The 23,930-nt window shown below is 37.8% G+C and overlaps 2 protein-coding genes across 5 annotated transcripts in view; both read right to left on the bottom strand.

Annotated features, from left to right (window-relative positions):
* Nucleotides 1–23,930, bottom strand: part of LOC134846062 (protein angel homolog 2-like) — a 513,790-nt gene that overhangs the window by 66,033 nt on the left and 423,827 nt on the right. The window lies entirely within an intron of this gene.
* LOC134846294 (sulfotransferase 1E1-like) lies at nt 9,541–23,795 on the bottom strand. 4 transcript variants are annotated; one of them, XM_063863588.1, is made up of 2 exons: nt 23,076–23,795; nt 9,541–10,721 (listed from the first exon to the last, which is right to left on the bottom strand). In XM_063863588.1, the coding sequence occupies exon 2, from the start codon at nt 10,645–10,647 to the stop codon at nt 9,625–9,627; it is 1,023 nt and encodes a 340-aa protein (XP_063719658.1). In that variant the 5' UTR covers nt 10,648–10,721; nt 23,076–23,795; the 3' UTR covers nt 9,541–9,624. The 4 variants fall into 4 exon arrangements, with proteins under 4 accessions (XP_063719658.1, XP_063719660.1, XP_063719659.1 ...); XM_063863590.1 differs by having other exon boundaries at nt 23,509–23,795; XM_063863589.1 differs by lacking the exon at nt 23,076–23,795 and adding an exon at nt 13,767–13,920.

The following is a 23,930-nucleotide window of genomic DNA, read 5'->3' as shown; positions in this document are numbered from 1 at the left end:
TTATTTCGAATCAAGTGAAAAAAACCACCTCAAAACAGCCAAAGTAATTGCCAGTAACGAAAAATCATCTCTTTTAAAAAAATTACTATAAGATAAATTACTTTTAGCAATTTTTTCAAAACCATACCCAAAAATAATACGAGGCACTGACGAAATTTAAAAGTATTAGAGTTTCCGCGGGAGTTGAGAATTTAGACGATAAGCAAATTAGACAGAGGCACTTAAAAGGAAATTAGACGACTTTGCAAAACTGCAATTGTGAGAAAATAGACGAAAAAAAGAGAAATTAAAATTGTTTGCAGAAAAATTGCGTGAGAGAAAATAAAATTGTTTGCAGACAACAGTTAAATTTCGGTGGCCAAAAAATTTCTATGTTAATCATGCCTAATTTTTTCACTTCAAAACTCTCGTGTGACATTCGGAATTTACATTTAATGTTCATTTAAATTAATTGTTTTGATAGCTATTGACATTTTATGAACTTTTTGTATTTGTCAAATTTGACTTTTAAGAAATAAATTTGTTGGCCCTTTCCTTTTCATAGCAGTGACGTCTAAAACGGCAGATCTGTAAAAAAAATTTCGTCAAATTTTGTTTTTGTAGCATCCGTCTAATTTGCTTATCGTCTTATTTCCTAGGCCTCAGTTTCCGCATGTCAAAACTGCTCAATTGTTGCTTTTAAAATAAAGCTTAAGTTAGAACGTAATAAAAGGGTTGCTCCAAAATTCTTGCGGGGACATATTCCGCATAACGATAATGGGGCCTAGAAAATTAGACGATAAGCAAATTAGACGGATGCTACAAAAACGAAATTAGACGTAATTTATTTTTTACAGATCTGGCATTTTAGACAAAAAAGCTATGAAAAGGAAAGGGCCAGCAAAATTGTTTCTTAAGAGTCAAGTTTCACAAATACAAAAAGAACATAAAATGTCAATAGCTATCAAAACAATTAGTTTAAATGAACATAAAATGTCAAACCCGAATGTTACACGAGAGTTTTGAAGTGAAAAAATTATGCATGATTGACTTGTAAAATTTTTGGCCACCGAAATTTAACTGTTGTCTGCAAACAATTTTATTTTTTCTCACGCAATTCGCGACTTGTCTTCAAACAATTTTAATCTCTCTCACTTTCGTCAATTTTCTCACAATTGCAGTTTTGCAAAATTGTCTAAATTCCTTTTAGGTACCTCCGTCTAATTTGCTTATCGTCTAATTTCTCAACCCCCCCCCCATAACGCTAATTTTAACGCCCCATAAAGCTGCTAAATAAACAAATGTAATCTGTTTTTCATTTCAAATCTTTTATTCGCCAAATGATTAAAGTCAAATTACCGCATAATAGTTTAGAGCTAGAAAAATAAAGCGAGCTATATTTTGAGGGCTGCATATTGCTAAATTTAGGGAGCCATAAACTGAAACAAACGAGCTATGAAACTCAGCTCATTAATGCTGTTTTAACGATGAAGAATCGCTCAAAAAAATTAACACCAGGGAAACCCGAATCATTTTGGGTTATCAGAGAAACTATGCTAAATCATTTTCTTTGTTATTGCTCCGCAAGCTGTACGTCCTTAATTACGAAAAACGGAATTCGATTTTTTTTTGCTACTGGTAAATTAAATTACTGACATGAGATCGCTGAAATTCTGCATAGTTTAATTTAAGCAGGCGTAAGTAGGTGTACGGTGGGGTCCATTTTGATGGCGAGACCCAATGATGGAACGTTGATATGAATTGTATTATACAAAAATATTAAACTAACCGCCGAAATCTCTAAGAAAGCTAAAAAACAAAAGCCAAAATAAGTATAATGATTAATAACAAAATATTTTGATTGCAGATACACGAATATTCAAATACTGACAAATCTAAGACGCATAAGAAAAATCTTGGTTTTTCAAAAATACTGAAATAAAAATAGAAAACAAAACATAAAATTAAATAAATGCATGAATTGTATATGCTATAAATAAATTTCTGCTAATTTTGACTTCGCTTTTGTGCAAAAACCATTAAGAGAATAGGAAATTTTAAAAATTATGATTGTTTGAAAATTTTCCATCATTTGGTTTCCCTATCATGTGAATAGCTCCCTAGGTGTACGAGTAATTGAGCCTCAGTGATTTAGTTCTATCGTTTCGGGACGTATAGTTATGCCGTTTTTTGAAACTTTATTTTCAAGGCTTTTAAGTGCTCCCTTTAATTAGTGAAAAGTGTACAGGAAAACGAGAAAAGCAAGCTCGACTCCCGAAAGTTATTCATAACGTCTACTAATTCGAGGTGCAAAAACGGCTAGTCTCACGTCTGTTCCTGGCACTAGAAACAGAAGGAAAGAAAAGATTCATGCAAAAGATTCCGCATGTGGAAATATCGACATTGGCCTTTGAAGATATTATTAAAATGACAAAAGTCGCATTCCAATAAAAGACCAGTGTTTCATACGAAAAATATAAATTATTCAACAGAACTCAAAAAGCACGAGGATTTATAGAATTATTTTACGCGGCATTAGCTGCACAAGCAGCCATGTCAGAATTAGTAACGTTGGAGCAGGAATTTGTACGAGATCTCTTCCTTTCAATAATGAGAAATGCTAGACTTCAAGACGCAATAACGGTGGAGACACTGTCACCGGAAGAGGTACTAAAAAGAGCAATCAAACAGCAAACAAACAACCCTAGTGTTACAAAAGACTAATTTTTTCTACTACAAGGTCAGTTTCCTCATCGTCACAACCCAACATCAAAGATCAAACAAGAACCAATCACTGCTGTCAAAAAAAATAAACAAGCTTTTAGAGAGAAAAACTCAAACAAAACGAATAACAGCAACCGCAATGCGAGATGAAAGAGGGAAAAGATGCCATGTAACAGATGTGGCAGAGTTTTTGTGGAAGGCCTATTGAAAAATTGTTCTGCAATGAGAAAACTATGCAAAAACTGTGGGAAAGCGAACCACTTCGCAAAAGTGTGTCGCTCATAACAAAATTAGCGACGTGACTGAGGAGTCATCAGAAGTCTCAGAAACAAAATGTAATTTGGCAGAAGATTTTGATGACTGTGAAGAATTCCAGATAAGGTCGATAGAAGACGAAAGGCAGGAAATCAACAAGATCGAAGGTTACATCCAAAGACGATTAGAAAACAAAAACAATCATATAAAAGCAGATGAACAAGGCATCGAAGTGATAAAAAGTTTGAGATCACAGAAGACCCAAAATCAAACTAGTGAAGTAATTGAAAGCATTGGTCAGGATTGACCAGCAGATATTCGCATGACAATAATAGATACTGCTAGTCCAGTATCCTTCCTAAATTGGGCAACGGTAAAAAAGAGACTGGATATTTCCAACAGACCAAAATTATTATCGGCAGAAAAACTCAACCTACCAGCGCAATTTGTTGATTACATTAAGCACCCAATAGTCATTCCAGGAGACTGATATTTTTAATCAGCCGACTGGGAAGTGAAAGGGGCTAATCTACTCATAACCGAAAAAAGATACGATGCATACTTGGGCTGGATTTACAAAGCCGACTTGGAGTCTACACAGCGCAGTGGTCAGCACCCAGAGAGCTATCTAGGTTTGACGTGCTACTGTGCGAGCAGTCGGAGGTTTGAAAAACAAAATTTTTAAAGAAAATTAAACGATTATTTAAACCACAATAATTATTTAGTGCCACGAAAACTCAAATTTCTTTTTCGCCCGACACACGGGAAAGGAAGACAAAATCCTATATACATTCAAAGTAAAGTGGAATCGGAAAAAATTTTAAAACGAGGGCCATATCTAAAAACTGGATAAATGCTCAAGTGACTGTTTGATTGCCCCAGTTAGTATTACGGTGAAAAAAGTTGACTCAATAAAACTGGCTTTAGACGTGAATCCGATAAGCAGCCAATTAATTAAAAACAAAAACCAAATGTCTAACATTGATAAACTATTGGATGGTGCAAGCCAGATTTTCACAAAACATTATGAGGGAGAGTTGTATTTTTCGGTTTTGGATGTGAAAAATGCTAATAGTCAACTGGACTTTGCTCAAGAAACAAGTATACAAGCTCATTTCAACATTGTGGGCGGAAACGGTACAGGTACTCATGGATTTTTAACAGGAGTATTTGGACTTTCAGATATGCCCGCGGAATTCTAAAGGCTATGGACCGAATTTTAAACAATGCACTAAACACATTTTGCTTCCTAGATGATATTTTAATAGTATCCAAAGGTACAGAACTTAAACAAGAACAATTAATTGACAGAGTAATGAAAACTCTTAATGAGAAAAACTTAGCGTTAAAAATCACAAAGTGTGATTTTTTAATGAAGCGAATTGTTTGGGACACCGTTTGTCCGAAAGTAGAGTCATCCCTACAAAATCAAAGACCGAAGCAATATTGAAACTTAAACCACCAAAAACGTTGAAACAATTTAGGTCGTTTCTAGGCAGCATCATAAGGAATTTTTTTCCAAATGCAGTCTCTTTAACAGAAAAAATGCGACGTTTGCTGAAAGAATAAAATCAGAAAAAGAAATTGAAAACTGTCAAAGTACCGGTGAGAAAAACTGAATGGTCCAAAGAGATCACCCAAACATTCGAAAAAATCAAAATTGCTGTGCCAAACTTCTCGAATGTACATTACTATGACCAGAAGCTGAAAACTGGAATTTAATGCGATGCCAGTCATAGTGGACTTAAAGCCACTTTAGAACATAAAACGGATGAGGAAGAATGGGTTCCAATTTCATTTACTTTAAGGTAACTAAACGCTCACGAACAAAAGTTCTACGAATGAAAGAAATTTAATCGCTGTAGTTTAGGTGGTCGATAGATACAAACCGGCGGGTTGATTGACTAGTGCGGTATCAATTTTAAGTAGTTCGTATACCTGGAAAAGATATGAGGATAATTGACTATCTGTGCAGAAAGCCTAATGGGAACCCATGGCCTGAACCTGAATTAGATGAGAAAATTGTAGTTACAGCTACAGAATTGTTTCATTCAGCACTGGACTCTTTAAACAGTAGACTGAATGAGAAAATATAGCTCAACAGGAACGAAAACTTTCTAGAATGTTCGAGAAGTTTAAAACCGAAAATGAAGCAAAACACGTCATCTCTCGCTTGCCATTGCTGAACAAAGGTCGACCGGATTGAAAACTACTTCGGCTCGCGACCGTCGAAAAGTTTTAATGTCAACTGTCAACTTCGTTCAAAATCAGTGTAAAATTATCGATCGGAGAGAACAGTTGTATAGAAATTCAGAAGAAAAAGAAAACAAAAACAAGATGTGCAGTGGAAGCTGGGATAGTGACGAGAGATGGCGAAGAGAGGAAAGAGAAGAGAGATTTTCAGACCCGAGGTGGAATACACCGAATAAAAGAAGAAGGGAGCAGGACGAAGCATCGGAGGAGGAAGAAGTCACGGAGACATTTCAATAGGCTTAAAAGATAGCGAGAAGAAGCAGGAGAAACTACTCGTTCTCGGAAAAAGAGGAAGAATCAAGGTCGCCCCAGAATAAAATGGTTATTCCGAAGCAAAGATTATAAACCAGAACAACATCTACTCTTCTTCTGGCAACAAATGGGAGAAGAAACTGGAGAAAGACCAACGCAAATCAGCAATCTAGAAGCGATGATAAAAGAGGAACTAAACGACGACCACAGCAGATTGGAAGAACGAGTTGAGGAAACGAAGGCACCAATCAAAGAGATAGATCTGATTATGAGCGAAGAGGGGAGTATGAAGTACAGCTAGTAGACCCGAATCGTCGAGTAGCTACCTCTCAAGAACGGATGCACACAAACTGCGCGAACAGCTAGGAGACCAAGAGTTGTCGCAACTATCAAGATTATTCGACAAGATTCTACTAGCGGAACTCACCTCGGATGATGTCTGGCTGGACAGAATTAGACGATTACTCAAAAGAGGAGACAGAAAAAGCTTTGATCCCATACACCAACCAGCTTTGGAACCAAAATTTGGCAGTGGTCGATTGTCTCCTAGTCGACAACAGACTTGCAGTGCCAGTCGCATTGAGACCCGCGGTGATGAAGCGCATACACAGGGAGCATCCAAGACAAGAAGCTATGCTCAACGTGTCCAACAACTGTGGTGGCCACATATGCACAAAGACATAATCAACCTGGGAGAGGAGTGCCGTAGTTGCACACGATACGGTAAGAACGTTAACAATGTCATACCTAAAAATGCATCAAAAATTTTCACCCCAATTGTCAGAGCCAGGTCAGGAGTTACAAGCAGACTGCGCAGGGCCAATAGAAAACCATAAAGGGAACAATATATATCTCTTGGCGACCATAGATCGATTTTCAAAGTTTCCCTTAGTAAAAGTGAATAAATCTACGGGTGGCAAATAAACAATAAAATTCCATGATCGTAGATCGACACGCACGGAATACCAAAATTGATCAGAACTGATCAATTTTCAGGATTTAAAGGAAACCCTGTGAATCGATTTTGCGCGGAATTGAACATCGAAAAAAAACTTTGCCCGGTGGGAGACCATAGGCAGTGTGGTTTGGTGGAAAGGTCCATACAAACTTTTAAACGAAGACTTGGGGTAATGTTACTGGATGAAAACACGAAATCAATCAAACCGAGCTTAAGCACAATCTTCAGTGACATAAAATGCAATTAACATAAAACCATTGAAAAATCACCGTTCGAAGCACACTTCGGCAGACGACTACCAAAAGACGAACTTGAATTAATTACGGATACATTCTTGAAAACTCTGATCGTTTAGATAAGCAGAACGATCGGCATTTATGGCTTTTGAACTCAAACGACGCATACATCCGTCACCAGAAAATGTAAAGATTGTGAAAAAGGGAACGAGAAGTCGGGACACAAGCCCGCTGTTCAAGCAGAAAATTTCGTCATCAAAAGAGAAAGAATAGACTAAGGTTCTCAAAAATCTTCTCGAGGCAAACGCACGCAGGAACGAGGAGAGAAGAAACGCAGCAGTCAAGGACATCAGGAAAATGGTGTACCTCACAAGTTTGAAGAACCCAGAACTCAAAAAAAGTTTAATGTACTTTTGGGAGATCAGCTTCATCGAGTGCAAAGACGACCGCTGCAAAAGCACAAGCAAAACGATTCTCAAAAAATACGAAGACAGCAACAGCGGCAGGGCACTAACAAACCCTCGAAGGGAAAGATGTCATGGGAATCTAAGTAGACGATAAAGACAACTGCAGTAGCTATCTACAGGAAAAGCGACATCGCAGTGACGAAAAAAGAACTACAACAGAAGAAAAAAGTCGGGAGCATCCAATACGAACGGAAAACACGCAAGAGAGAACCACAACCAGAATGCAGCAAAGGAATAGCGACAGAGCCCAAAAGCACACTTTCTATGGTAGAAATTTCGGAGGACAGCGACGCAGAAGACTCAGGAGATGAACAGATGCACTGGCAGCTACAAAACAATGGCGGAGATTTAGAGAAAGGGACTTTTCAGGATAACCCAACATACGTCACATCATAGGAGACAAGTTCAGGTGGAGGTCTAATTTTGGCTATAGAAAGTGCAAAGCCGAACAACGGGGGACCAAAGTCCCATATTCCTAAGACACAGGATCAAGTCGTGATGAAGAAGATGTAAAAAAGGTGACGGAGCAAGAAGAAAGACGATGTAAAGCTGCACAGGCAGCTAAGAAAGACTCATCAAAGCAAGAGGAGAAAACGACGGAAGAGACGATTCGGATATCTAAACCGACACCACCGAGCAAACAAATGGACCCGGGAGAGAAAATCAGCAATTCAACCCCCTAAAAGTCTCAGAAGAAAAGTGCGGAGAAATTAAAAACAATTGATTCAAAGACGCGACCGGAAAACCTCCAGGATACTTTCCGGAACCTCAATTTGGCTCCAGGAGATTGGGAGACATTGGCGGATCAACTAATATAGAGAGGGGTCCAGAAGACAGCGAATGAAATAGGACTGAGATAAACCCAAATAAAAGAAGGAACGATTAATTTGACCCGCTACCGGTGTTTTCAGAGGAGTCAAGACAGGAGGAAAGCAATGTACGAAAGAGTGCATATCCTACAAAAAAAAAGATCCATTACGATTCGAGGACCCAATCAAACACTCAGTGAAAGAATTTGCCACAGACTCCGAAGTAGTGGAGACACACGGAAGCCGTCTCACGGAGGCCTTGATGAATTATCGAATTAAAATGGTCATTTTGATACACAGAGGGGACAGATCTATTGATTTTAACACAAGACCCGTACGTGAGCTGGAACCCAAGCTGGCAGATAGAAATTGAGATTAATTAAAAGAACCGACTAAAACAAACCAACTGCTGCTTAAACTGAGATTAAAACACCTATCTTTATTTATTAAACTTTTATCTATTATAGAAGCTAAAGTTTTTCCAGCTACCAGGGGAGTGGGGTACTGCGCATGCAGTAAACTTGATGCTCTTAATGTTGGTAAATATTATTTAATGTTTTATATTTTCAGGCCAAGGTCAAATGAGACTTAATCTTGCAGCCATGTACAAATGGCAGATTTGTGTTATGCTAGAGCGTAACTCGGCAGCTATCTCTGTAAAATACATAACAGTTCTAAGAACTTCAATGTATAGTAAAATTGTCTTTACACTCAACTCAGAGATCCTTGGAGTATCTCACCGGGTAGAAATGTTTTTGTGTTGAGAGGTTACAATTGCAGCAAGGCTTTGTGGTTGCTGTGTGTATATCAAAGATTGATCCTACCCCGAAAATCAAAAATGAAAGAACATAAAAAAAATCGAAGTTAGTTTTTTCTAACTTTTTTCGGAGACGTCGGAGGTGGTTCAGTTAGATAATTATCTGCAAACATTAGGTGACAACAGCAGAAAATACAGTTAATGCAGCTGAAGGGGACAGACATTTCATTTCTCCCCTCTTTCCTAAAAATAAGTTGGTCTGAAAAACGGAAAAATTCAGTATTTCTCGACGTAAATACAACATTTTATAACTTCTTTCAACGCTTCTCTTTGGAATGCGAATCACAACCAATAGAGCTTTGGCATGATACCACAGTTGGGGCACCTAAATACTTCTTTGATTAGGGTTCTGAAATAGGGACAAAAATACACCCATTAGTAGTTAGAATATAATTCCTTAATTGCGTCGGTCTTTTTTTATTTCTAGAAAAAATATATATTTTATTCGAAGCTATCCCAAGAACAACATTTTCTTTCACTCCTTTCTCAAAAGTTTTGTGTAACGGTGTTTATGGACCTCGCTATGGAGTTCAAACGCTTTACGGTGATATTTTGCTGTAGAGGTAATTCTCGATCTATTCCTACCTACTACTTAGAAAAGGATGCTCAATGTCTTACGAAGTTTTTTTAAACAAACTAATGAGCAGGGGAGAAAAAAGAAAGACATAAAGCTGTTCATTTTTCCCATCTGCTAACTTTGGTGAAAACTAACTACAATCATGAATTCATGTTCTGGCTATAAAGCATTGCCTCACTCTCAAACCGAATTCCAAATACTTAGAAAAACAAGTGTAAAAACTTGGGTCGAATTAAAATAATTATCAGGCATAATTTCATTGCGCAAACAATTTGTCAGTCGAGGATAAATAGTAAATTAGGGTAACTCGAATGTAAATTCAATTGGAAATCCTTTCTCGTACAGGTCTGTTCGGATTTTATTGTCAATCCACGCACTAATTTCATCACTTAGTACGTTTTTCCATCCGCCCACTCCTCCCCTTCTGATGAAGTTTTTAGCCCCTGGAAATGACACTGTGTTCTGCATGCTTCCGAAACAGATTGCTTCTAAAACCTTCTGCATGCGTTTTTCGTCACTCAAATCATATCCGAGATAGTCAGCAAGTTTTTGAACTTCTTGACGAGTGTTGATAAAAAGTTGTTCATACACTAAAAAGTGGACGTTTTTGATGGTTTTATCCTGCTTTGCTTGCCAGTATGAATAGACCCATTTGAACCAGCTACCGTAGGGCAAATGAGAGTTCTGGAAAATCTCAAAAAACTCCTCGAACGTCGCAATGTAGTCTATCATAGTCAAGTTCTTAAATAGATTGTAATAACTGACTATCATATCTTTTGGGTTTCTTAGAACAACCACAACTTTGCCTGTGTTTTCAAAAGCTCGTGGAATTAGTTCACAGGGAAGATGCGTCTTCACCACTCTTGGTGCTTTCATTTTAGTGAAGAGCTCGAACCCGTCGTACAAGGGCACGTTGAAAATGTCGTAATACTCGATGAAGGGGAAATGTTGAGTTAAATCATAGTCGGGTGAATTCACGACATCGGGACCATCTCGCATTGCGCCTATGATTCGCTGCGTCCAAGTAATTCCCGACCTAGGATATCCCGCCAGGAATACTTCGTTGTCATGGATGTCGTAATCGCGAATTGCCTTCACGACTTCTTGTCGGACACTGAAACTGAGAAAGTAGTCTTTGCATATGTATCCTGGAGTCATCATTTCGTGATTGTACTCTGTGTCTTCGAAAGTGACACTCTCGTTATCCTCGTGGTCATCATCGCTGTCATCTGATTGGTCAACATGATCCCCTTCTGTGATGACGTCATCCTCGTTGCTAGTGTACTGTCGGTTGCTCTCATCTCTCGCCACTTCCGCCATTTTCAGTCGGCCTGACCTCGCGTCGATGTCTGGGTAAATGAAATCAGCAGGGGTTTCTCTCGCGGGAATGAGAACTAAAAAAAAGTTAAAATTTTCTGAAATTTGAACACGTTTTTTTAGCATGAAACATTTCATTGCGGCGAAATAAATCTGTTGATTAGCGATTCTCTTTAAGAATATAATTTTTCAAAGGAATTACAGAAAACCCGCTGTCAGATGATTGCAGCCACCTTCTGTTATCATCTCAACCAGATGGTCACTCACTCTCCCGTCTGCGTTTTGATTTCAACCCCTTTGTCAAAAACCATTCATTTATAACATTATTGTTCCGGCCATTGAAAATGAGGAGGAGCTTTTAGGTTGAGGAAATTAGACGACAAGCAAATAAGACCATCAAAAGGTAACTCAATTTAGTCAATAACTTGCGTGCTATTTGCGTGAAAATTGCTAACAGACTTAAATTAACTCTTGGTTGAGTAAACACTGGTTGTCCAACCGCAATTCATGTTATTAAGGTCACAGTTTTATATTTCATGCTCAAAAATTCACTAAATTGAACAAAAAATGTCGATATCATATTGAGATTCGATCAACATAAAAAAAGTTATCAATACAAGGTACCAGTGTTGATTACGAGTTTAAGTTCAATTTCGAGCGAGTGAAGCGATCGAGAAACGATTGTTATGTAAACATTTTACCTCCGTTTAGGCTTTTAGGTTAAGAAATCTTGATGTTACTTAAAAAAACTAGTTTTGGAATTTTCATTTAGCGCTTGCTTGGTAATAATGGCTTCTTTACTGAGGGCGTCTTGGTGAATGAAGACTCAATTTAATTGACTAAGTTGAGCCCGAATTGTTAAAATATTCAGACCAATTTCTCGACACTCCGACAGCTTTTCTGAGTGTGTGAGGAACGGCCAATAAGGCTTTAATATGGTTCGATACTTTTTCGATGCTTTCATAGGGGTAGGTCGAAATTGATGTTCCTCTCCCGTCCGGAACATCAACAATAGTCACACTCTCCCAACTGTAATATCTGAACTACCATTTTCTAAACTTCTGAGAAGGCTTGAATGGCTTACCTGCAATGATTAGCGTCATGTTGGTAAAATTCTCTCAAAAAAATCAAAAAGAAATCAAAAAGTTACAGCAGACGCTTAGAAGTTTTCAATGAAAACAATTTTAAAAAATAGAGAATTACAAAACATTGGAAAGAAAATAAAATTATAGTTAAAGCCGAATGGTTGGCAATATTATCGGTGACCTTGAGAAAATTAATCGGTGCAAAAACAGTTGTTTGAGGTTTATTAGATTTTTTGATTTTGTTTTACGCGCTGAAATAAGAAAATTTAATACAGTGCTGATTTAAATTAACCGGACAAAACGCGTTAAACTTGAAATTTAAAACGCGTTTTTCTCAAATTGGGTTGAGTTTAGGTGAAAACTTATGAAGACAAAACTTGCTTAAAATTTTAGCAGAATTATTATGGTGTAATTTGTTTTGCAAAATTCGGGCCCAAAATTTTATCCCAAAAATGGGTCATTTTGGTTTTTCTCAGTTAATCAAAACTTACGCCGAAAATACCTAGTCGATCACAGACATAATTATATCAAAGTGAGCCCCTTGCGTAGCCCAACAAACTTTAAGAAGGGTATTTTCTCCAAAAAAAATAGCAAATTGTTTAAAAATTGTTTTTAAATAAAAAGTTGGTATTTTATATATTAAAAACGACCTTTTTTGTCTACCAAACAAAAATAAATTCATTTATACAATATTTTGGAGAATATACCTTTCTTAAAGTTTGTTGGGCTACGTAAGGGGCTCACTTTGATATAATTATGTCTGTGATCGGCTGGGTCTTTTCGGCGTAATTTTTGATTAACTAAGAAAAGCCAAAATGACCCGTTTTTGGGATAAAATTTTGGGCCCGAATTTTGCAAAAAAAATTACACCATAATAATTCTGCCAAAATTTTAAGCAAGTTTTGTCTTCTTAAGTTTTCACCTAAACTCAACCCAATTGGAGAAAAGCGCGTTTTAAATTTGAAGTTTAGCTTGCTTTGTCCGGTTAATTCAAATCAGCACTGTATCAGCCGCCAAATAAGCAATTTTAAATTAATTAACTTCGTTCAGATTCGTTGACCGAAAGAGATATTACCAACAATTTTGCAATACCTATAAAAAGAGCAAAATATAATTAGTAGCAAAAAGTTCGGACAGACAGAATTAATTAAAATGAGCAATCAGTGCTTTTCGACGCTTTTTTACATGCAAAATCTGAAGCCGAACAACCTTGAACTTTTTGTCAGACCAAATTCAAAATGCGAGATTGTTGGTTATCCGATTATAATGCTAGCCTAATTTTTAAATACTGCGATGAACATCCAGATTTTAATATAAAACAGCTCGACGCTTTGGATGCAATTGCCCGCCGTGGTTATAGATTTTGAGCGAAACTCGGATCTTCACAAATTCACCCACCCCCCCCCCTCCCTTCCCCTATTGTATTTACTAAATAATATCCACCCCTGTAAATAAAAACAGTAAATTCGCACTAGAGCATTGTATGTAAATTCGAATTTTGCTGCATTCTGATTGGTCGAATGTTCGCTGCCAGTAATCTAATTAACAATCTCCTCCCCTTTGTTGAAAGTGGGGATTGTTAAGTAGATCCCGTAACTCTGCTTTATGAACTTTCGATGTTTTGTTTATTTCAGTTTTAATTTTAGTTGATTTCTAGACAGTTGCTCTTTTTAATTATTTCTGTCTGTCCGAACTTTTTACTCTCTATACCGATATAATATGCTGCAAAAAATTGGAACAGACAGAAATGACTAAAAAGAGTTATTTGCCAGTTTTGAGAAATTTTTGTATGCAAATTTAAACTTTTAGTTGACCTTGAAGTAGACATACTTTCCGTCTGAAAAATCAGCTTTTGCATTCAGAAATTGTCTGAGTTAAGTCATCTGCTCGTCCTTTTAATTAATATTGTCTGTTCCAACCTTCTGTAATTCTCTATATCAGCAAGTTTTGCATGAAAAAGCAATTATCAGACAAATTATTTCTCAAGGTCACAGAAAAATTTAAATTAAAATATACATCAAAATTTATATAACTTACATATTGTTAGCTGGCCAGATAAGAATTCAAACTTGAGAAAACAATTTTGGGCGACGCTTGTATAAATATTGTCACGCTTGTATAAACTGTGATGTTGATGCCATAATTGAAAGTTTCAAATGATACAAGTTTTAAAATGTTGGCCTAATTATTGCTACACATAACAAAACTATCAAACTGTGACTAACTAAATACACCAATTTTCATTTGCGCAAAGTTATTTGACCTATCAAAACATCTGGTCATGACCGATAACACCAGACCGGCAAACACATTTGAATATCACCTTTTTACCATTGATCTGAATTAGCGTCGAAGGCAGCTTACAACCTTCCAGCGGGTCATCCAAGGCATTGAGATAGCAAAAAAAAAATCTTTAAGTTCATATTCAGGTTCAGTAGATTTTCAATGTTTTTAGCTCTATTTTTGTTTGGCGTAGTTTATTGTTGGGATGGTTTCAGTAACGAATGTAGGTCAAATCCCCCCTCTTCCTCCGCGTATTCGCTAGCATCTTATTTACGAAGAAATAATTCAGTCTTTGAAAAATATTTTGTTTCATATCTGTGACGGCTCCATTCCCGAGTTGAGGGGCCCGATTTATAGTTCGACTTTACAGACTGAATTTTGGTATGTTTTAACTATTATTTAGTATAATTCGACTTTCTCGACTCAAGAAAAAGATGTTCGACTTTGCTTGAACCAGTTCAGATGTTCTAAATTTTTCGACATGAATATGGTATTCTTCAACTTAAGACGGTTTTTTTAAACGTTTATTTGTTCGACCCAGCATAGATTTGTTTACTTTTTGACCAAAGATGGGTGTGGCTAAAAATGAGATTTGTATTGTTTTGATTATCTCCACTTTCTAGACAGTGAACTCAGAAATCTTGACAGATTCAATTAAAATTATCATAATGTGTCTTGTTTGCTGCTTATTTGCTACGTTTAAAAAAACTGAAAAAAGCGCACGTTAATTATACCAAATTGGCAACTCTTAAACCCTAAAAAATCTTCCAAAAAAGATTGATCATCAATAAAAAACTTTTTAAAAAATTGAGTACAATGCATCGAAATACTTTTCAGTATGTTCTAAATTACTTTGACCGAAAATGGCAGATTAAAAGCCGAAACTTGTCTGGACTAAAAAAAACAGCCCGAGTGCAACTATTCGCTGACTTTCTTCGAAAGTCAAAGCAACGAGGCTCATCGTATCTAAGATACCGTAAAGAGTAACGTTGATTTTAAATGAAAACAGATAAAATTTCAACGGTCAGCTTAGATTGTTCTAATGTCTTTTTCTGAGCATTTCTATAATATGATTTACTGAGATCCGTATCTCCTTATGGAAGTCTGAGTAACAGTCATGAACGCTTCAGATCGGCACATAATGGCCTTGAGAATTAAATAACAATAATGAGTATGCATATAATAACATAGCATCTCAAATTTACTGAGGCAGCAGTACCACATTCCCGTGAGGTCAAGAAACTTAAATAGCAAAATATAAAACTTAAATAAAGATAAATTTTTGTTACTCAGTTTAAAAAGTTTTATTTTCAGTTTTCCCGTTACGTCGATTCTCTTTTCCTCAGTAGGTTCGAACTGAGTGGTATTTGCCAAGCTACATTCCAGGTCTTTGTAATGTCGAGAGATGCACAACCGAACTTCCTTCGAAATAGGTACCGCTTCAAAAGGCCATATCGCGTCTTCACCGGTTCGTCCGTTCTGGTTTTGTATGTTTTGACGAGCTCAGCACAGTTTATTTTTGGCTTTATGCGGTACAACGCTAGAGCCGCTTTGTTCAGGTCCGTAATATCAGCTTCAGAGCAGATTAGATTTACCGAATGCGTTATTGGGTCTCTGTAACATTTCGGTCCCTGATGTTTGATCTGCCTGCCGCTTCGTCTTACCTCTGTGCATCCTTCTTCATGCCCCGATTCGTCCGAAAACCCGGGAGGGTGTCCTTTACCTCCACGTCTCGTGATATCAAAATTTCTTCGCCGATTTCTATACCTGATCCGCTAACCCTTCCCACTCTACGGGCGTCATGTCTTGGTTCTGGAAGGCTTCCGGAATTGTTTCCGAAGCTGTTTGTCGAATTATTTTTTTTGTCAATTTTTCTGGTTTTGTATTCTTAAGTGCCGACGAGCTCAGCACAGTTGCGTTTGACGAACTTGGAAGAGAAGCAGTATTTTCTTTTAATACTACCTTCTCGCTGACTGCCGTTGCAGCTTTTGTCTTTCTTGCTTCTTGAGCTGTCTGTTTTTCTCTTTTTTTTTCTGGTAGCGCTCTCCTCCTGCAATTTTGTCGCGCTTGTTAGTGGCCCTGCATTAATTGGCTTTGCTCTTTTGATTGCCAAATTCAGTTCCCCACCTGATACGGTTTCTTTTGAAATTGTTCGCGGGCGGAGATTTCTTGGTCCTCCGTTTGCTGCTGATGCATTAGATTGTCATCGGATTCCCTTCTCACTGATAGTTCCATCGTCTTCTTTTGCTGTTTTCTTTTTGGCTTCTCTTCTATCGGGCTTTTCTTTTTGTCCGGTACTGTGACGTGTTTCTTATGGTGCGGTCACTTTTGCTTTGGCTATATCGTCTTTCCAATTTATTGATCCAGCAGCTGTTTTCACAGTGGAAAGTGTCTCAGCAATCACCTTCCCCATGAGTCGATTTTTCAGCGTCTTTCCGCGTCTTCTGCTTTGTTCCTTTTGTAGAAGATTTGGTGCCAGAATACCACACTCTTCGATTGGTTTATCTTCGATGAACCTCCGTTCGCACAAATAGAGGAGTTCTTTTCTGAGGTCCAAGTTTATCGTGCTAGTTTTGTCTACTTTTCGTCTTATGCCATTGACAAACGTGTCCCTTCGGGTGTTATTCTAGTGGGCGTTTGCCTCTAACAAATTTTCTAGAGCTCGTGCCCGTTCCCTATCTTTGGCGGATTGAAGTTGCTGCTTAAACAGCGGGCTCACGTCGCGACTTTCCTCACGACCTTCACCTTGTGCGAGACTGATTGACCGGTTTCTTCAGCTGTGAGGGCAAAGTCTGAACGGTCCAGGTATTCCTTTTCTAAATGATCAATATTCAGTTAGGAATTTGTGTCTTTTCATTTCAAATTCAGTTTTCGGGATTCGTCCAAAATATGCTTCAAAGGGAGAGCGTTGTATAGATTTTTGCCTATTCTATCGTAGGTTTCTTATTATTGCGCTTATACGGAGTTTTATGTATGTGACTTTTTGTCTAAGAGCATCACCCCAAGTCTTCGTTTAATTGTCCGTATTGTTCGATCGAATAGACCACTCCCTCGGTTGTCACCCACGGGGTAGAACTTTTGTTCTATATTGTTCACAGAACAGAAGTTTTCCATAGCTTTGCCCTTGAAACCGGACTAATTGTCGGTTTTTATTGATTCAGATATTCCGCGAGTATCAATATATCTACGTAAGAATTTTATCGATGATTTTCTCCCAGTATACTTTGTGATTTTAACCGATGGAATTTTTGAGTACCGATCGATCTCTACTAGCAGATAGATTTTCTTTCCCTTATGGTCTTCAAGTGGTCTATGGTAATATTGCTGTAATTCTTGTCCCGGCTGCGTCCGCAGTGGGAGCGACTTCGTGGAATTTTTAGGAATGACATTTTTAGCCCACTTACCGTAGCGCGTGCAGCTCCTGCGCTCTTCAGCTAAATTTACAATTTCCTTATGCATGTGGGGCCACCACAAGTAATGAGAGACATCCAACATCGCCTCTTGGCCTGGATGCCCGCGATGGATTAGTTTCAGGACGTCCGAGCGCAACTGACCCGGAACTGTCAATACAGTCATCGACAACTGATAATTGGGGCCACAGACGATTAGTGTACGAGCCCAAGAGCTCGGAACTGTGTCTACCGTACCTTTCAATGACCCTCCGGAGCCTGTCTATCATCGTATCTTCTGTACGCAACTCGGCTAGCAAAAGTTTGTCGAATAGCTAAGACAGACTGACTGAATAGTCTTCCTTCTCCTAACTTTTTTGCCTTGCAAAATTCATTTTGTCGAGATAGATGACTCACTCGTTTCCCTGTAATGGGTGTGACGACGCTGACTTCCGGGGTCTAACCCGGGCTCTCCACTTCGACGATGGTTGTTCGGTCCTTTGTTTCGCCCTTCAAACTCATTTTGTCGCGCAGAACTTGGGCTATGCGTTTCAGAGTTTGCCTCTTATTCCAACATGTTACTCGGTTTTTTCTCCCGATCCGCGCCGATTAGGTCCAAAAATGAAACTAACTTTGGTGCTGCTGTAACAGTTGACGTTGATGTCCCGCATTTATTGGCATTTGCCCTGATGTATTGGTCCATGGCTTTCCACTCGATCTGTGGTTCATCCAAATCCGAGTTTTCTGAGTCCGATCGATTCGGCGTCCCTCTTTTGATCATTTTCGTGCGCTGAAAAGTTATGTACGAAATTTCTTCAGTCATTCGTTCCCGTTCACCGCTTGTTTCCACTATCTTCTTCACCTTTCCCTTTTCTGGTTGGTTTCTGTCATTGTCGTTTTCTCGGTTTTTTCTGTACAGTTTTTCTGAACTTTTTTTAACAACTACTGAATAAGAATAATTGTGCAAACTGCCTCGTTGCAACTTTGAGAGTCATGAGCTTTGATTGCTTTTGTTCCGGTCAAGCCTTGTTCGTTTAGGATCGTGTTGGTTGCCATAGCAACTGCGAGGTGACGTGTTTTGCACTCCGTTTCGTTTGTTATCGCTAGTTTTGGCTTTTGAATGTTTTAGAACTATTTCGTTCCGGTCGAGCCCCCCTGTATCGTTAAGACGACTGCTTAAACAGTCGCGAGCTTTGTAAACACCCTCTATTCCAATTCTAAATCCATGTGGCTCTCTGGATAGATAATCTACTATAAACATATCTTTCCCTGGGATGTATACTACTTTGAACTGATAAAGTAGTAATCTATCCACGCATCTAGTGAGTCTGGGTTGGTACGTTTCAATGAACCAGTTTTCGTCTAAAGTGGACGTTAATGCCTTGTAATCGGTGGCTATTATAATTTCCCTTCCCCAGAATTAGTGTTTAAATCGGTCTACTGACGATACAACTGCGAGCAGTTCCAACGCGTTGGTCAAGTTTTTTTCTTGGGAAATCAAGTAGCCTGATGCAAATGCAATAGGCATCCAATTCCCCTCCCCCGCTTTTTGTTGGAGTGTTGCGCCTAGGCCGCTATGGCTGGCATCGCATTTTACAAGGGTATTATTCGTTGGTATATAGTAGTTGATTTGGGCGATGTTTTCTACCTCTTTTTTGATTTCCTCGATCTTGTAATGTTCTTCCCCCATTCGAATTTCTTGACAGGTATCTTAATGTTTTTCAATTTTCTCAACGCTTTTTCTTCATGTAGAGTGGTCTAAGTTTATCCGTCAAACTTGCTGCGTTTGAGACGAATTTGGATAGATGGTTAATGCTACCCATAAATGATCGAAGTTGTTTAAGCATTTTGGCGGGTTCAATTTTAGTATCTGTTTTTTTTTTTTGTGTATTTCCACTTGGTGATAATTTATGTCCCAGCCAGTGTGCTTCAGTTTTAAAAAACTCACATTTTGAAATCTCTAAAGCAAGATTGTCATCATCGAATCTTTTGAGTTCTTCCACAACTCATTTCTCACGTTCTTGTTCATCACCTTGAGACAATAAAAATGTCCACATACGATGTTAAAATTGCACTGCTTGGCTGTCTCAGCAGTTAGTTTCAGTTGGCTATAAGCGTATTTTATGTCCAGAACTGTGAAATACATTGTTTTTTTTGCTTCGCTGTTTTTATTTCACTTATTCCATCCAGAAGCTCATCAACAATTGGCATCTGGTACTTATTCTTGAACAGTTTCCTGTTAATTGGTTTTGCATCCAATGCCAATTTTCTCGAATCATTTTTTTTTTACTTTGGTGACTTCCGGGGCTATGAAGTAATCACTGGTGCATATATCTAGGCGTTGCATGTGCCCTTCTTTTATAAGCTTGTGAAGTTCTGTTGGTACTTTTTCTTGAATTTGGATCGGTATCCTTCTACCATTCTCTTGTATTAGGAATAAAGGGCATTTAAACTCTGTATTTACAACATCGTTTTTTGATTTTCCTTGTCGGTCAAAAATTTTTTAAATTTTTCATAAAATTATTTCTTTTCAACCTTCCGACTGCTCGCACAGTAGCACGTCACAGCTCGAACTTACTCTGGGTGCCGGTTTTTGAGTAGTAATGATCCCCATTTTGTTTTGCAGATCCAGACCCAGAATGCATCTTGTGCGGCGTTCAGTAATAAGAGACGATCCTCTTACTTTTTCTCATCCCGCTGATGAGTGCATGTCTGCTGTAAGCGCTCCAAGTATTGTGAGTGGGTGCTTTCTTTTAGTCTACGAACTGTGCCGACAGGTTTAATTTCTCCGCTGGTATGAACTTCGTGTTTTTTGATACTTCTTGTATCTGCTTTCCCGTTGCCCAATGTAGGAAAGATACCGGGCTACCCGTATCTAAGGTCATGTCTATGATTTGATTATCAATTCTGACCAGCACCTTGTGAGCAATTTTGTTTGCTGTGTATACTAATTTTTTTAATGTTTTCGTTTTCCTCCAAATCTGACGGTGTAACATGCTTAATTTCTATTCTATTTTCCACGAATTTCTCAGTTTGAGCAAATGATGTGAAATTGCATTCGGTTGACATAATTTCAAAATTGTTGCAAGAGTGAAAACTTTGAATCAGATTACCTTCATTGTCTGAACTTGTAGTGTCTTCGTTAACTTCATTTTTTTGTTGTGAACGGCACATTTTAGCGAAGTGGTTGGGCGGTTACATGTCAGTATTTAGACAAATACTATTTCAACCAATCAGAATCGAGACAAAGAGGAAATTAATAAATAATTATGATTTATTTCAGATTATTTATGTCTTTTCTCGATTCTGATTGGTTCATACAGTATTTGGCTAAATACAGACGAGTATGAATACGCGGCTGTCTAAATACTGGCTGCACTCCTGGTTCGGCTTATTACAGTTCTTACACGTCCTCCCCATTGCTGGACAATTCTTCAAATGACCATCAATAAACGATCGTCCACATCTAGTACATGGTTTCCCTTCTGCTCCGGAATTAACGTTGTTTTTTGTTTCGTTTGTTCCTCGTTTATATAGTTCCACGTACTGCTTCTATTGTTTGGACCTTTATTACCTACTGCCATGATAGGTTCTTGTTTTATCTTGATTTGAGTACCATTAAAATGTCTTGAACTTGCAGTAGTGGCTTTTTACCTTTGAAAAGCCTGTGTCGTCTGTTTACTTTGTTTGAACTTTAGAGCTCTCTTTAATACTTTAACGCCCGTTGGGAATTTTTAGAAAATTGAAGTATCTTGTATTACTGTGCTCTTCATTTTTGATATGAATAGGTCTCTAGCTAACTCGTCTTCAAATGTACCCAATTCTGCTTTTGCTGCATGTGCAGTTAGAGCCGCATGAAAAAATTCCAGGATTTCATTTCTTGTTTCTTGTGAAATGATTCCACAGTTTCAATTCTTGTTTCGATTCCTGTTTCTTGTGATCTTTTAAACAGTTTGTACCGCTCATACGTGACGCTCTGTGTTTTTTCCAAGAAAGCTTTGGCCAACCCCACCCTTTCTCGAAGCTCAAGTTTAGATACTTCCGCATGTAGGTTGTTCTGGGCAAATCGTTTTTTTTATGCGAGTCGCTCCTGCACTTCGTTGTGGTAAATGTGGACGACTTTAGGCCCTCTTTCTCTTTGTCGCTTCAATCTTTAGCCGAATTTTGTCTCGAGTCAATTCGTCGCCTACTTCCCTATCTGTAACTTCCTGCGCATCTTCATTCGTTCGTGGCGTATCTGGTCTTGAAACCGGTTCGTCTAAGACTGACTTCGGATCTTCTAACAATATATCTGGGCTTACGTTTTCCTTCACCGTGACTGCCAGTAAGAATTGATCACAAATTGCGGGTCATAATGCGCAGTCCTGTTGTCCTGAGACATAAACCCTGCTGGCAGCGCCATGTGATACCGTGAAGAGTAACGTTGATTTTAAGTGAAAACAGATGAGGTTTCAATAATAAATTTAGACTGTTCTAATGTCTTTTTTTGAGCATTTCTATAGTATGCTTTACTGAGATCCGTGTCTCTATATAGAAGATTGACTAACAGTCATGAATGTTTTAGATCGGCACATATTGACCTTGAGAATATAATAACAATAATGGGTATCCATAAAAAAAACATAACATCTCAAGGTTACTGTGGCAGCAGTACCACAGTATCAGGGCGAATTTGTGATGCTACTGCTCTTTAAAGTCAATAAAGTAGTTTCGGATCCAAAAAACTTTGAAAATTTTGAAAAAATAAGGAAAATGGTTTGAATTGTTTAGATTATCCCTATATTAAAGTACAAAATGACAAATTTAAAGTCTAATAGCGTAATAATTAGTCCTTATATCATGTTTCAATTCAAATCATGTTTCAATTCAAATATTTTGAGTCGGTACGCGTAAATAGAAACCCATTTTGTCGCTTATACGCTACGCACAGGTAAATAAGCAATTTAAATGATTAAAACTAGTCGTTGCTTGACCCAGGGGCGGATCTAGGATCTTCTCGATGGGGCAGGGGTGGTTTTTCAAAAATTATCAAAACTTTTGACGACACTTTTTTAAGTCGACAAAATGGTTTATCCTAGCCGTTTCTTAAAACATCAGAACACTTTTTAAAAAGCCTTTTGTTGACAAAAGAATTCGCGCAGCAAGCAAATTTTTGAAAAAAGAGGTAAAAAAACGTTATTGGGCTTTTTTCAGAAAATTTTTATCAAAAAAAAGTGCGGTCTTTTCGGCGCGCCCCCTTCAAAAATATTATATAGTGACGCCCAAGGCCCCCATTAAAAAATTTTACGGTTGATTAGCCGAAAATATATGTCTTTAAATAATACCAAAGGGAGGAATTTTTGGTTGGTAATGGTATCGAGTCCCTGAGGGGGCTAGGCGTCCCCCCTAAATCCGCTCCTGGCTCGACCTATGTTTCAACCATGCTCGACTTATGTGTTGACTTTCTCGACCAAAATTTCATGTTTCCATTTTGAGTTTGACATAAAATTGCTTCTCGACCGCAGATTTTCAGCCAATAAGCCGTCACGTCACCTCTCGAGTTTTAAAGTCGAAAAGTAAGCTTAGTACCACTACCGGGGTTGTTGCCCGTTTTTATCTCCTTTGTTTTTCTGTACCGAAAACTTGATAAGATTTCAAACCTGTCGAAGGTTGAACAAAATTTGATGAAGCTTACCGTTCTAAGAAATACAATTTGAAGATTCTCTTCCAAAATAGGATTTTCTGTAGGTAAAAAGGTGTTATCATTAATGATGTAGCACAACTTTGGGATGATTTGATTTTTTAAATCGAATAATGACAATTTCCTTTGGTTGAAATAGTTGCTAGAAATAATGCACAAAACTGGTATTTTCTGAGAAGCGCAAATTTCTTTTTAAAAATTTTGATGAAAAGCGAGTTTTCGGAGGCGGCGTAATTTTTACTGGTGTAATTGCGTTGTTTTTATACGCTTTGGAGAAGAATGTTGTAAATGCTTCGATAAACATTTACAGCTCGGGAATGTGGCTTTTAACTAAATATAAATCAGATGCTTTTTTGCCAGTTTCGAAGTAGGAAATGGAAATTCACTGTCAATTAAACGTCTTAAACAATTTGTAATATCGACTTACTTGAGCAGTAAAAGAGATAAATTTACAAAAAAATTCCAATTAGGCTAACGTTGTATAAATTTCGATGTAGTAGTTTAAAGTCCCGAGAGGAGGTTGAATTTTCTAATCAATTAGTTCAAAAGTTAAAAATTATTCCCGTTATGGTAGCTAGAAGTTAATTTTAAAAAATGTGTCGCATCTCATGCGTGGCAAGCTTAAAACAGGCATGACCTCCGCTTGTCAAATTTGATCTTAAAAGTGTGTTTTTTTTCTAAAGTGATACGTGAAATATATATTTCTTAGCGTCCTGAAGGATATATTTGTTATGCTCAATGTTGCATTCAGAACATCAGCAGTGCTTTTTCCATTGCGTCACCGAGTGGAACAAAAACCATCTTTTTAAAACATAAAAATTGTATATGAAATCAGTTATTGGAAATGGA

Source organism: Symsagittifera roscoffensis, chromosome 5 (genome assembly GCF_963678635.1).
Source record: "Symsagittifera roscoffensis chromosome 5, txSymRosc1.1, whole genome shotgun sequence".
In the NCBI taxonomy this organism is placed as follows: Eukaryota; Metazoa; Xenacoelomorpha; order Acoela; family Convolutidae; genus Symsagittifera; species Symsagittifera roscoffensis.
This window is presented reverse-complemented; position numbering and strand designations above follow the sequence as displayed.